General features: G+C 65.1%; 1 protein-coding gene across 5 annotated transcripts in view; it reads right to left on the bottom strand.

The window, feature by feature from the left end:
• C2H4orf50 (chromosome 2 C4orf50 homolog) overlaps nt 1-12,723 on the bottom strand; it is an 84,024-nt gene that overhangs the window by 66,318 nt on the left and 4,983 nt on the right. For 4 of the 5 annotated variants that reach the window (XR_011386178.1, XM_070068021.1, XM_070068023.1 and 1 more), the window contains exon 3: nt 9,343-9,460. Coding sequence is in view for 4 of the 5 variants with exons in the window: in XM_070068021.1 (XP_069924122.1) it covers nt 9,343-9,460 (118 nt within the window). In the remaining variant the exon portion in view is untranslated. Of the gene's footprint in view, nt 1-5,499; nt 6,073-9,309; nt 9,461-12,723 lie in introns of all 5 variants that reach the window. The other variant, XM_070068024.1, reaches the window with a different exon arrangement.

The raw sequence follows: 12,723 nt of genomic DNA, 5'->3' as shown, positions 1-12,723 counted from the left end.
TGGACCGGCTGACCTGGCAGCTGCCCGCCCCAGCAGTGGGCTAGAGGGGAGGGGGCCCCAACTCAGCCACCCTGCTCCTCCGGAAAGGCACGGCACCCCCGGCAGGGAGGGCCCTCGGCCAGCCACAGACGCCCCACTGGACGCCTGGCTCGGAGGCCCGAGCCCTGAGAGATAAGGCTCACATCTGAACAAGCCGGGGACACGGCGCTCCAGCTCCAGTGGCCCCTGCCCTTTGAGGACATGCTGTCAGCCAGGGTGTGTGGGGGCGGTGCAGAGCAGCTCCCGGTCAGCACAGGGGCTCCCAAGAAGACAGGACCCCTGCTGCCGCCCTGCCCCCGTGCCCTGTCCCGAGGTCGGGGGTGGCAGTCTCCGTGTCTGGCTAGGCCTAGGCCAGACCCCTCCTGGGCCTTGACCAGCTGTGTGACACCCAGCAAGTGACCCTCCCTCACTGAGGGGGAGACCAGCCCTCCCCTCCATCACCAGGACACCGGGAGGATCATGCAGGCCCACCTGTGGCCAGCAGGTGGCGTCCCCACACCGCACACACCACTGCACTCCTGCACCTGCTGAGGCCCGTTGTCCAGGCAAGCCGTGGCGCTGGCCTTGGCTGCTGCAGGACCCGGCACCTCCTCCCTGGGCAGGGGCAGCAGAGTGTCCTGGACGAAGCCCGGGATGTCAGGAGAGCCGTGAGCACCCGGGGAGGTGGAGACTCCCGCCGTCCTCACTGTGTCTTCCCAGCAGGGGCCAAATGCCCTCCACGGGCGAGAAAACCAAGGCTCAGGCCGCAGAGGGCACCGGGCCTGGCCACGCAGCCTGGTGCTGAGCTCTCGGCTCCCCGCCCCGGGCAGCACACGACAGGAGCCACATTCTGACCTCGGGGGAGTCTGTCTGTCCACCATGCTGCACCCCGGCTCCCCCAGGGGACGTCCCTCTCCTTCCCATGCAGAATTTTCTCTGTGGCCCCTAGGGAGGTGGCTGACGGCTGTGGCCAGGTACCTTGGACAGCTCCGCCCTCCCTCCCTGGGCAGATGGGGCACCCCCACCCAGCTGGGCACACAGCGTCCGGCAGGGGATGGGGATGGAGCGCAGAGCTTTGAGGCGTGCTCGGGGAGTGATTCGGCCCCTGAGCAGGTGCATGGCCTGTCCCCCCCTCACCTCTCCACAGGCCCCCACCTGCCCCTGGCACACACCCGCACCGGGCTCCTGGCTGGTCCTCCTGCTTCCCTGGCGTTCTCTCGGCTGCCAGCGAGACCCCCTGCCATGCACCCTCCCACCTGCCAGGCCTCTCTCGGGGCCCTCAGATGCCGGGAGCAGCCCGGATGCAGACACGAGGGCCCAGAGGCTATCCATGGGCTGGCCGGGCTGGGCGCCTTGGTAGTTCACACCCCTGAAGCTGTCACCCTGGCCGCCACTGTCAGCGGCCCTGGCTTGGCTGCCCCCTCCCCTTCCCCTGTGCCCCCACATGCGTGCTCTTTGGGCCTGGCTGGCACACTCTGGGTACAAGGGTGCTGTCCATCGTCCATCACCTGCTGCCAGCACCCAGCTCTGGGCCCCTCCCTTGCCTGCTTTCTCTAACGTCCATGCAGCAGGCCACCTGTCTGCACCCAGCCCCGGAGCGTCCCTCTGCCCTGCAAGCTGAAACCTTGCTGGGCCTCCCACGTCCCTGTGTGGGCTCCTGGAACAAACCTCCCACCTGCCTCAGGGCCTTTGCACACACAGCACCTGCTGCCTGGACCTCTCTTCCCACCCCCACCCCCACTCCGAGCCCTGCTAACCCCCCGACCCCGGGCTCAGTTTAAAGGCCACAGTCTGAACAAGGCCATCGTTGGCCTTGCTGAACACTCCCCCAGGTGAACCCCCAGGTGAACCCCCAAGACAGCCCTCCTCACGTTCCAGTGTGCGGCCTCCTATTAACCCGGGCGATGGTTGTGCCACAGCTATTTCTGCTCACAGACCAGGACCCTCAGTCCTGTCCACACCATGGTCGTCAAGGGGCTTCCAACAGCACCAGCTGGGACCTAAACCAAGCAAAGCCAAAGGGCCTGGGCACCAGCACCCGGTCCTGACGGGCGCCCGCCCGCAGCTCTCCCGAGCCCACGGCCCCTTGCTTCCACCCACCCGGTTCCCACGTGGCCAGAGCTAAGCACGCTTGTCAACAGCTTAAAGGCACCGTGGGAGCAAGGCAGAGAACAGGAAGCCAAAGACAGAAGAAGAGGGAAAGATGGGGGGGGAGGCGGGGGTGGAGGGAGGCAGAGATGCAAGTTCAAAGGACAACGCTGGGGAGACCGAAGGGAAGAAACCACCAATGGGAGGCGCAGGGGCGGGCGGGGGCAGCGTCGGGGCCACGCCCACGTCCACGCCCACACGGGCGAACTCCCTTCACAGCGGATACTACTTGGAGTTGTGACAGCACGCAGGCCAGCCACGGGGCGATTCAAGGCAGGCTGGCTGAGCGTGGACTCCACGGCCAGGCCTGGGGCTGGGGACGCTGGTGTGGACAGGGCTGGGTCCTGGTCTCGCAGAGGTGCCATGGGGCGGGGCGGCCTCTGAGGTCTCCATCCACCCCACCCCTCCGTCCACCCCTTCACTTCAGATGTGTTCAGAGAGGGACAGTCACTTGCCCAAGGCCACACAGCAAGCCAGTGGGAGAGCTCTCCGTCCTCTCCCACAATGCACTCTGACTGTCGATTCTCCCTGCTTCTCAACTCTCAAGGGAACGCCTGTCTGTAACACGGCCTGCTTCAGCGTTAATGGGAGATTCTGAGTGGCTGGTGCTGTGGCAAAGCAAGTTAACCCTCTGCCTGTGGTGCCGGCATCCCACATGGGCGCTGGTTCTAGTCGCGGCTGCCCCACTTCCGATCCAGCTCTCTGCTGTGGCCCGGGAAGGCAGTGGAGGATGGCCCAAGTGCTTGGGCCCCTGCACGCACATGGGAGACCCGGAAGAAGCTCCTGGCTCCTGGCTTCGGATCGGCGCAGCTCTGGCCATTGCAGCCGAGTGAACCAGCAGATGGAAGACCTTTCTCTCTTTCCCTCTCACTGTCTGTAACTTTACCTCTCAAATAAATACATAAGATCTCTTTTTTTCAAAATGTAACAGGGAAGCGCAGACACAGTCGCTCATGTGTTGGAACGCAGCCTGCGTCTGTCTGCACGAGGTTGCTCTGTGCACGCTGCAGTGCACGTAACGGAAGGATCGTTCCTGCACAGGGCCTTCTGCCCGGCCGCGTCCCGCGGACGCCTGGACTTCAGTCTCCAGGCTGGGCCCCCCAGCAGACACTCGGGCCCTCCCCAGCAGCACCAACTCTCGACAGTGCCAGCGGCACGTCCCTGAGCTCATCCCAGCCCTCGGCACGCGCTCATGGAAGTCAGGGGCCGCGGCAGGGGCAGCCGTGGTTAAGCTGCTCCCCCCACCCCTGCCTGGGAGCCGCCACACTGCCAGGGGCTCACGCCTTCCCGGCCAGCAGGATCTTCCTGTATCGGACCAATACACCAATACCAATGCACATTTTATACCTAGTGGACCTGACTTTCCCAGGAGACCCCTGGCCGCCGCACTTCCTTTCCCGTGATTCGCGCGCTCGTGGGTTTGCCCGTGGCTTTTTACACCGCCTTGGAGCGCCGCTTGCGCAGAAGCAAGCGGAGCGATGCAGCGATTCCCGTCCCTGCCACCAGGGGGCGCTCTGCAACACTGTCGGGCACCCAGCTGCAAAGCGTCCAGTAGTTGGGGGTGGGGGGGTGCCATGGGAGGGTAACCTCACAGAAGCACGCGTAGCAGCGTATGGAGGGAGAGCTCGGGAGAAGCCCAGAGTCTAGGGCCTGATGTTCCGGAAAATCACAGACAGGCTTCTGAAAGACAGCTGTAGCTACGCAGTTTATTGATCAAAATGCCAAGGGGCCAGTGTGGCCGTTGCGGCACTGTGGTGAGGCCTCTGCACCGGACGCCCGGCACCCACGGCCAAGGGCCTGCATTCAATCCGGATCCAGCATCCCGCTGAGGTGCATCCCTGGAGGCACCAGGCAGGTCTCAGGCACGGACCCCCACCCCCACCCCGCAGACCTGCTCTGCGTCCCAGGCTCCTGGCTTGGCCTGGCGCAGCCCTGGCTGCTGTGGGCATTGGGGGAGCGAGCCAGCAGACGGAAGCTCTCTGTATTTCTCTCCCTCCCCCACCCTCTCTCTCAACTCGAAACAATTACGAGGTGCTGATACCAAACACACGCTTTCCTTTTATCCCATGAGCCTAACAGAAGAGGAGTAGACAGGAAATGCATAGCGTGGCGCCGCGAGCGCAGAACAGCGACGCCAAAGCCGCGCGCAAAGGGACCCGGACAGACACCCACCCTCCCCCTGAGAAAACGCACGGCATCGAGGCGTCCAGTGACTCTGAAGCGAACGACCCCGGCCTGGGGATGTTTGACCCCCTTTCCTGCAAGGAGCAACACTTCCTGCAGTGCCTACCGCCCCACAAGGGAGAGAGGGGTGGGCCTGGATGGCCCGAGGGGCTGCGCTGAGGCTTCCTCCACAAGGGGGCGCACTCAGACCCACTTCTGATTTCAGCCAAATTCTAGTCCTGTCCCTGAGCAGCCGGGAAAGCCGCTACCTCGTGCACACACAGGGGGCGCTGCTGTGCCTGGCTCACAGCCGTCACGTGTGTGAAACAAGACGACGTTTGTAAAGACACCCAGGAAGGTGGCCAGCGCGTGGGAGGACGATATGAAACACAAGTGAAGGTGCCTGCCAGGTCACCAGCCGCCACGCCAAGAGCCAGGCGGGGGCCCGATGGCAGGTGCCTCCGGGGGCTGTCGGGGGGACAGTACAGACCCTGCCAGGCGGAGCTCAGCCTACAGGAGTGCTGCCTGTGTCAGGGCCTGCCTGCACGCAGGGCCTCCTTCGTCGGATGGGCAGAGGGACCAGCCGTGGGGGCATGGCAGGGGGGCTGCCTGGCTGGAGGAGGGGCAGATGGGCCGGCAGAGGGCCGGGCAAGCGAGAGGACAAGGGTCAGGGCACAGTGCAGACGGGTGAGTGCCCCCCACTCCCAAGACGCAGGGGCTGCAGTGGAATCCCCCACTGAGATGCTGTGAACAGGGGTGCTACTGGGCCATGTGGGTGGAGCCTTCGGACAGACAGAACTGGTGTCCACTGAAGGGACAGAGAGAGCAGTAGGAGACCTCTGTGCCCGGTGCCTGGTGCTCTGCTGGGGCAGCCTGGACGCACTAGGGTGACCGGCACACAAGTGGTTTGCTGGGGACGTGGTGGGCAGGTGGGCGGATGGGTGTGCAGGTGCAGAGGTGCAGGGATGGGAAGTGGAGGGAGACTGGGCAGGCGCGCAGGTGGGTGCAGGGATGGGTAGGGAGGTGAAGGTAAACCCTGGTGGGTGGGTGAGGCTGTGTGGGTGGAGGAGTGGAGGTGGGGGCGGAGCCTGTGAGGAGGTGACAACCTGGCTGGGCGAGAGCTCCTGATAAAAGCCAGCATCACCCCTGCCCCGGGCTCTGGCCACTCACCAGGCTACCGCGATGGGCAGTGGGCGCCCGGGCGCTGAGCTGCTGGCGCAGGGTCCGGTTTTGCTGGGCGAGGTCCTCCACGCGGCCCTGCAGGTCAATCTCTGACAGCTGCAGCCCGAACACGCAACAGCGCAGCTCCTCCAGCTGCGCACGGAGCCGGCGCTCCATGGCGCGCTGTTCCCGCAGCCGGCGCACCGCCTCCTCCCGCTCTCGCTCGCCGCGCTCGGCCCTTGCCCGCAGGGCGCGCACCTCCGCCGCAGCCGCCGCCGCCGCCGCCGGGGTTTCCGTGGGGTGCACCGGCACCAGGGCCTGGGGGCTGCCAAGGGAGGGCGCCGGGGCCGCGCTGTCCAGCTGGGCCAGCAGCAGGCCCGCAGCGCGGCACAGGCGCCGCACGTCGCGCTCCAGCTGCTGCACCTGCGCCCGCAGGACGCGCTCCTGCTGGCGCACCAGGCCCAGCTGGCGCCGCTGCGTCCACCGGCAGCGCTCCAGGGCCGCCGCCTGCTGCCCCAGCAGCTCCTCCTTGCGCCGCAGCCGCTCCCGCAGCCGCCTGGCCGCGCGCTCCCGCTCCTGGACCTGCAGGTTGCGGTGAGGAGGGGTCAGGAAGCGGGGCGGGGGGGGGGGGGGCACCGCGGCTCGCTCTCACCCTGGCCTAACACCTCCATGTTTTGCATGGTGCATTTTTACTGGAACTTTTTTGCACCACAATATATTACTTATCTGGATTACTGAAGGGTTGTGGGGCGTCCCCTTTGATCCTGCAGGTCTGAGGGTCCATATCGCACCCTCCTCCTGGCCCTGCACACCCACAAGCCCCCAGAAGGGAAGTGCAGTCTCAGGACAGGCACCAGCGAGAGGGCGCCGGCTTTCCAGTGCCAACAGTCACTGCCAGAGCCCCGGGCGTCCCCACGTCCACCCGGACACGCCCATGCTCGCCACGTCCCGGCACCAAGGGTCAATGCCTGGCCTGGCTGCTGAGTCAGGACTCCCCGGGGGCCACAGCAGCTGTGGCTCTTCCCCTGCAGGGACCCTCAGCAGTGACTCAGAGTGTCCCAGCAGCCAGGACGGCAGCCCCTTGCTTCTGACCCCAGTCCTGGCCTGTCCCTGGTCTCACACCTCCTCCCCACCCCTGGCCAAGAGCCGGCCGGGGTGCGCCCCCACAGCACAGCTTCTCACTGTCAGGATTAAAGCGCACCAGCAGGTTCAACCGCACAGGCACCTGCGGTCGCTGCTGTACCGGAAGCAGGAAGACACCCAAGGGAACACGCAAAGCACACGAGAGGGAGGGGAGATCTAGGGAGAGCTCAGGCAGGCCTGTCCGGGGGGCTGGGCAAGCAGGTTGAACCCTGGGGTCCAGCTCCCCGGAGCAAAACCCTCCTGGCTCCCCAGGCCCCCAGCGTGGCCAGCTGCGAGGAGACGGCGTCGTATGCAAACGCCTCCTGGGACCCTGGACAGCGGCACCGCTGTCGAGCGGCGTTGGCCAGGCCCAGAGAGCACAAGAAACTTTTTTTTTTTTTTTTGGACAGGCAGAGTGGACAGTGAGAGAGAGAGACAGAAATAAAGGTCTTCTTTTGCCATTGGTTCACCCTCCAATGGCTGCCACGGCCGGCGCACCACGCTGATCCGAAGGCAGGAGCCAGGTACTTCTCCTGGTCTCCCATGGGGTGCAGGGCCCAAGCACTTGGGCCATCCTCCACTGCACTCCCTGGCCACAGCAGAGAGCTGGCCTGGAAGAGGGGCAACCAGGACAGAATCCGGCGCCCCGACCGGGACTAGAACCCGGTGTGCTGGCGCCGCAAGGCGGAGGATTAGCCTAGTGAGCCGCGGCGCCGGCCAAAGAAACTTCTTTAAAAACACGAATGTCCCCGGTGAGGACTTAGGGTCAGAGCTGGGCCAAGTGGCAGGTGGGGGCCCTGGGAAGCCCCCGTGCCACTCTGAGCTTCTGCCCCTACTCTGGCAACGGGGCTTTGCGACAGGCCTGTGCCAGCACACACGCCACAGGGGACGGCAACAAACGGGACGGCACGGGGCCCAGGGCTCCTGGTCCTGCAGGCACCGCCAGTCCCCGCGCCTCCTCTCCCGCATGCACCTGGCTCTCGTGGCTTGCTGGCCCTGGTGTCACTCGATGGCAGAGCCGTGTCTCAGCCACCCTGGACATGGTGCAGGCATGGGGCGCTCCAGGCAGTGCCCGGAAAATGGAGTGACAAAGTAAGATGACTTTGGTGCCCAAAAAATCTGAACTCCGCAGGCACCCCGCCATGCATGGATTTCAGGGTTTCTTACACCAAAACAGAGTTGATTTTTGATTCCAGGTCCATGAACTTGGTGTCCCTCGGGTGCAGGGCGCGGCCCACAGACTTCCAGCACTTTCCCCAGGGACTGCCCGCCATTGCCCGGGGATACCCACGCCGCACTGCGCCACCTCGCACGAGAAGCGGCCCTCGGCACCGCCCAACGGGCTGCTCCCAACCAGCGGGGGTTCCTGCCCCTGGGGAGGGGGAGCCCAGCTGGTGCCCCCGAGACTACCTTCCCTTTACCTGGGCCGCTTCCCCTCCCCTCCACTTCTCTCAGCTCAGGGCTCTCCCAGGGCCCGTCCAGCTTTTGCAGGGGAGAGACACCCGGGCTCGTCCATGCGCCCCCGCGTCACAGCACCCACAGCACCCACAGCACCCACAGCACCCACACCTCCGCCCTCCTGGTCTATTCCGAGCTGCGTGCCCTCCCCCCCCCCCCCCGCCACAGTGTTCCTACCCCGCTGACCAATGGGTGCAGCCTGCAGCTTGACACCCCGGGCCCTGCTCTGCACAGCCGTTGGCTGCAGCAGGAGCCACGGGCGATCTCTGGGCTCGGCGGGCAGCCGTCCTGGAGCCCGGCAGTGGCCTCCGTGGTGGCTCTCTCGGTAACAGCCAACAAATGCAGGTGCACGCCCATGGCTGTGTGTTTCACAGGATCAAGCCGTGCAGCAGGCCCAGGGGGTTGGCCCTGTGCCGCTCCCACCGGCAGATGACTCAACGGACACCCGAGGTCACCCAGCCAGTGAGTGTCAGAGCTGGGGTTTGGCTCCAGGGCCCACCCCTCAACCACGCTGGGGAGCCCTCTGAGCCAGCCCTGCCTCCTCCACCTGACTCCTCCTTGCCCCCTCCATCTGACTCGTCTCTTCCTCCTCCATCTGACCCATTCCTGCCTCCTCCATCTGACTTGCCTTTGCCTCCATCCGACTTGTCCCTGCCTCCTCCATCTGACCCAGCCCTGCCTCTTACATCTGACCCAGCCCTGCCTCCTCCATCTGACTCCTCCCTGCCCCCTCCATCTGACCCATCCCTGCCCCCTCCATCTTCCTGCCACTGCCTGCTGCCTTCAGAGGGGGTTCCATGAGGCCCTGGCCGGCCGGCCACTCCTTCCGTCCTGCCGACCCCTCTCCCCGCACTGCCGGGAGGTTCACCCGTGCGCTGTGCTTTTCCCCACGCTGCTGCCCAGGGCCTCAAGACCCCTGCACCCATCCTCAACAGCTCCCGCCCCTCAGCCCCCGGCCAGTGCCCCCACAGCAGGCCCAGCCCCCGGCCCCCGGCCCCCGGCCCCCGCACGGCATGCAGCGTCACAGCCGCCTGCCCCGTCTGCCTCCTGCACCTGCAGGAGAGCTCCCAGAGGCCAGGGGGCTGCAGGCACAAAGACCACTGAGTAGAGAGCCCCCCACAGGCGCCCCGCCCCCGGGACTCACCCCGACAGGGCACCGTGCTGCAGACGGGGAAGCCAAGGCCACTGCCCGCGCCCCAGGCCCGCCCCGCACTCACCTGCCAGCACCGCGTCCCCCACCCCCGGGCCCTGGGAGAAGAGAGGACTCCGTACCTGGGCTGCCAGCTCCTCCTGGGCGCGGAGCGCGGCACTTCTCTCCCGGGCCACGCGGCCGCCGAGCCGCTCCAGCTCCCCGCGGAGCCTCCTCTCCGACAGCTCCAGCTCCCGGATCCTGCAGCGTGGGAAGCAGGGAGGCGGCGGCTCAGGGCAGGGACACAGCCCCGGGGCCACAGATGCAGGCGGCTGGGAGGGGACAACCCTGGAGTGTGACAACGTGACGTTCTGCAAACCTCTCGGCCTCCAAGCCACCGCTGAATCAAACAGTATCAGAAGTCAGATTCGCACCGATGTTCCCACCCCCAAACCAGCGATCCCCACTTCTGCTAACGGCAGCTCAGAGCGACTCAGCCTGGCCACCGAGTGAAGCCTCGACCTGCACTGTCCCAACTCATCCTCGCCAACTACCAGCCTGCAGGTGACTGCTACCCCAATCACACGGAGGGCCAGAGAGGTCAGGCGACTTGCCGAAGGTCACACAGCATCATGCACACTCACACGTCTAAGCCAGGCTCCACTGCCTCCTTGCCAGTCTAAGGAAATGCCTGAAATCCTGAGACACGCTTCTAGAAGGTTTTTCTAGACCCGCTCGTCCCGGACACGCTGTGCTCCCGCACTGAAGCCAGGACTCCGCCCCAGACCCTGCTGTTCGCCCCCCCCCCCCAGGGCCCTGGCTCAGAGGGCGGCTGGAACGATGAAATAAACGCACTCTGGCTGACCGAAACGCCCAGGGTCCCCTCTGCTGTGCCGGTCCTCGGGCCTGGGGCAGGGTCTCGGGAGTGGCTGTCCCGCTGTCTGTCATCGCCAGTCTCCAGAGGACCAGAGGGCAGCCCCGGGAGCCGTCGGGTGGGCGGGCTGTGGCCCCACAGCCGGAGGTTACTAACGTGTTCTAGAAGCCTTCCCTGTCCGGAAGCAGAGAGAACCTCGCTTCTTCATTTCTGAGACGAACCCGCAACAGGAAGTGGGAGGCCGCATCTGATTCTGCCCGCCTGGCCAGACCTACACGAAGCCGAGAAGGGCTCATCACGGCCCCCCAAGATTCCCAGGCCCCAAGCCCTGGGCCCTGTGGCTGCAGCCCTCAAATGCAGAGGAGAGGAAGTGTAGGGTCTGGAGATGGGGCCCGTCCCCTGGTGTCCCCGTGAGACAGGGAGGACCTGTGCCGCTGGCTCCCAAGACGCAGGGCGGGCCGGGGCCCAAGGATGCGGATTTCCCAGCAGCCTCTGGACAGAGCCGGGGCCCAGCCACACTGTGACACACTCCGTGGGTGACATCAGCCCAGTGACACATCCCAGTGACACATCCCAGTGACACATTCCCTCTGACTCCAGCTTCCAGAGCCGTAAGACCATCCACTCACGTGGTCCCGAGCATCGGGTTGGTGCCAATCTTTTTTTTTTTTTTTTTTGACAGGCAGAGTGGATAGTGAGAGAGAGAGAGAGAGAGAGAGAGAGAGAGAGAGAGAGAGAGAGAAAGGTCTTCCTTTTTGCCATTGGTTCACCCTCCAGTGGCCGCCACGGCTGGCGCGCTGAGGCCGGCGCACCGCGCTGATCCGAAGGCAGGAGCCAGGTGCTTCTCCTGGTCTCCCATGGGGTGCAGGGCCCAAGCACTTGGGCCATCCTCCATTGCCTTCCCGGGCCATAGCAGAGAGCTGGCCTGGAAGAGGGGCAACCGGGACAGAATCCAGCGCCCTGACCGGGACTAGAACCCGGTGTGCCGGCGCCGCTAGGTGGAGGATTAGCCTAGTGAGCCGCGGCGCCGGCTGGGTTGGTGCCAGTCTATTGCTGCAGCCACAGGAAATGCACACACGCAAACACTAAATGGGCCGTGCAGGCCCACGCTTCCCCGACTGGCGACAGGTTCCAAGGACGCCGCCTGCGGGGGTGTGATGAGTGCCCGGCATTGAGCAGGCTCCCGCGGGGCAGCAGGTGCACCTGCCCGTGATGGCCGCCCCGTGGAGCGGGGCGGGGGGCAGGACCCTGCCAAGCACGCGCTTGCTAATTCCACTGGATTCGTGCTGCAAATGACCATGGCAACACCACCCTGCGGTGAAGATGCGGGTGGGCTCTTCTCTCCTAAGTCTCTGACAACGCAGGTGCCACATTGACAGGACGGAGCCCACCGCACCCTCTTACCCTCCCCTGTCTTGCCCAGACCCACTGGGAAGTCAGAACTGTGCGAGCAGAGCCTGGCTTTGGTTCCACGTGGCCCTGGATCACGGCTCCATTGTCTCAGCCTCAGTTTCCCCCATCAGTGAGTGGAGCTGATGCGAGCCCATGCAGCAGAGAGCTCACGGGATGGGGCCGGCATGGGAGGGCCCTGCACCGTGCCAGCTCCCATTCTCCTTCAACCCTGCCACCCATCCAGCACCCTCCCCCACACCCCTCTCCTGCAGGCTGGGGCTCCCATCAGCAAACACAGAGAACACACGCCATTCACATTCCTGCACAAGACAGTTGGGGTGCCCTCGGCGGGTAGGGATGGCCTCTCCCAGGCCCAGCGGAGACCCATCCTCCACTGCGCTGGGTCCCCAGCAGGGGGCAGTGTCCCAGCCTGCTCCCCGGGGCTGGCTGAGCTGGCTGTCATCGCCAGTCTCCAGAGGAAGAGCTGAGTTCTCCCAGCTCTGAGCCTTCGTCATCCCCCAAACAGGACCTCAGGCTGTGGCTGTCCTGGGAGGAGACAGGAGTTGCGCCGCATCCTTATGAGAAGGGGCTGTGTCTACATGGAGACGCAGACAGCACCCGGCGGCTATGAACCAGAGAGGGGGCGCTCAGCGGAAACCAGCCCTGCTCACCCCCGGGCTGCGGCTCCTGGGCTCTGGGCCTTGAGGGGCCACGGTGGCCCTGGTGAGTGACACGACTCCCGGGGTGGGGGGCAGGTGCAGGGTTCAGACGGGAGGGAGGAGCAGGTGGGCGGCACACAGGGCAACAAGAGGACTGCTCAGATGTGTGCATTTCTCCCCATGAGAAGTTTTATCAGGAGGGCAGAAGGGAAACCCCTGTAGACGCAGGCTGAACGCCGCGATTAAAGCAACGGCAGGGACGGGAAATGAGAAGTCTCGGGAGATGCAAGGCTCTTGGCTGCTGGGACTCTAGCGAGCCACCAGGATCTTGACATCCAAGCCATACAAAAAAAAATAATCCACAAGATACCCCTAGTATCAAAAACCGTGCACAGACTTCAGGGCGCGTTCGCACTGAAATAACTGCATTTCCCCCCATTTCTCCTTGACCTTCCTGAGCCCCCTTCGTCCACGCGAGGTCTCGCCCTATCCCGCCAGCCGGGGCACTGAGAAGTCACGAGGGAAGGGAGCAGGTTCTGCAGAACGGTCCGGATTCCACACCCAACCCCGGGACCACGCCAGCCCCGGCACCAGGGAGC

This window comes from Oryctolagus cuniculus, chromosome 2, assembly GCF_964237555.1.
Source record: "Oryctolagus cuniculus chromosome 2, mOryCun1.1, whole genome shotgun sequence".
NCBI lineage: Eukaryota > Metazoa > Chordata > Mammalia > Lagomorpha > Leporidae > Oryctolagus > Oryctolagus cuniculus.
Note: the sequence above shows the minus strand (reverse complement) of the source record. Positions and strands in the feature narration are given on the sequence as shown.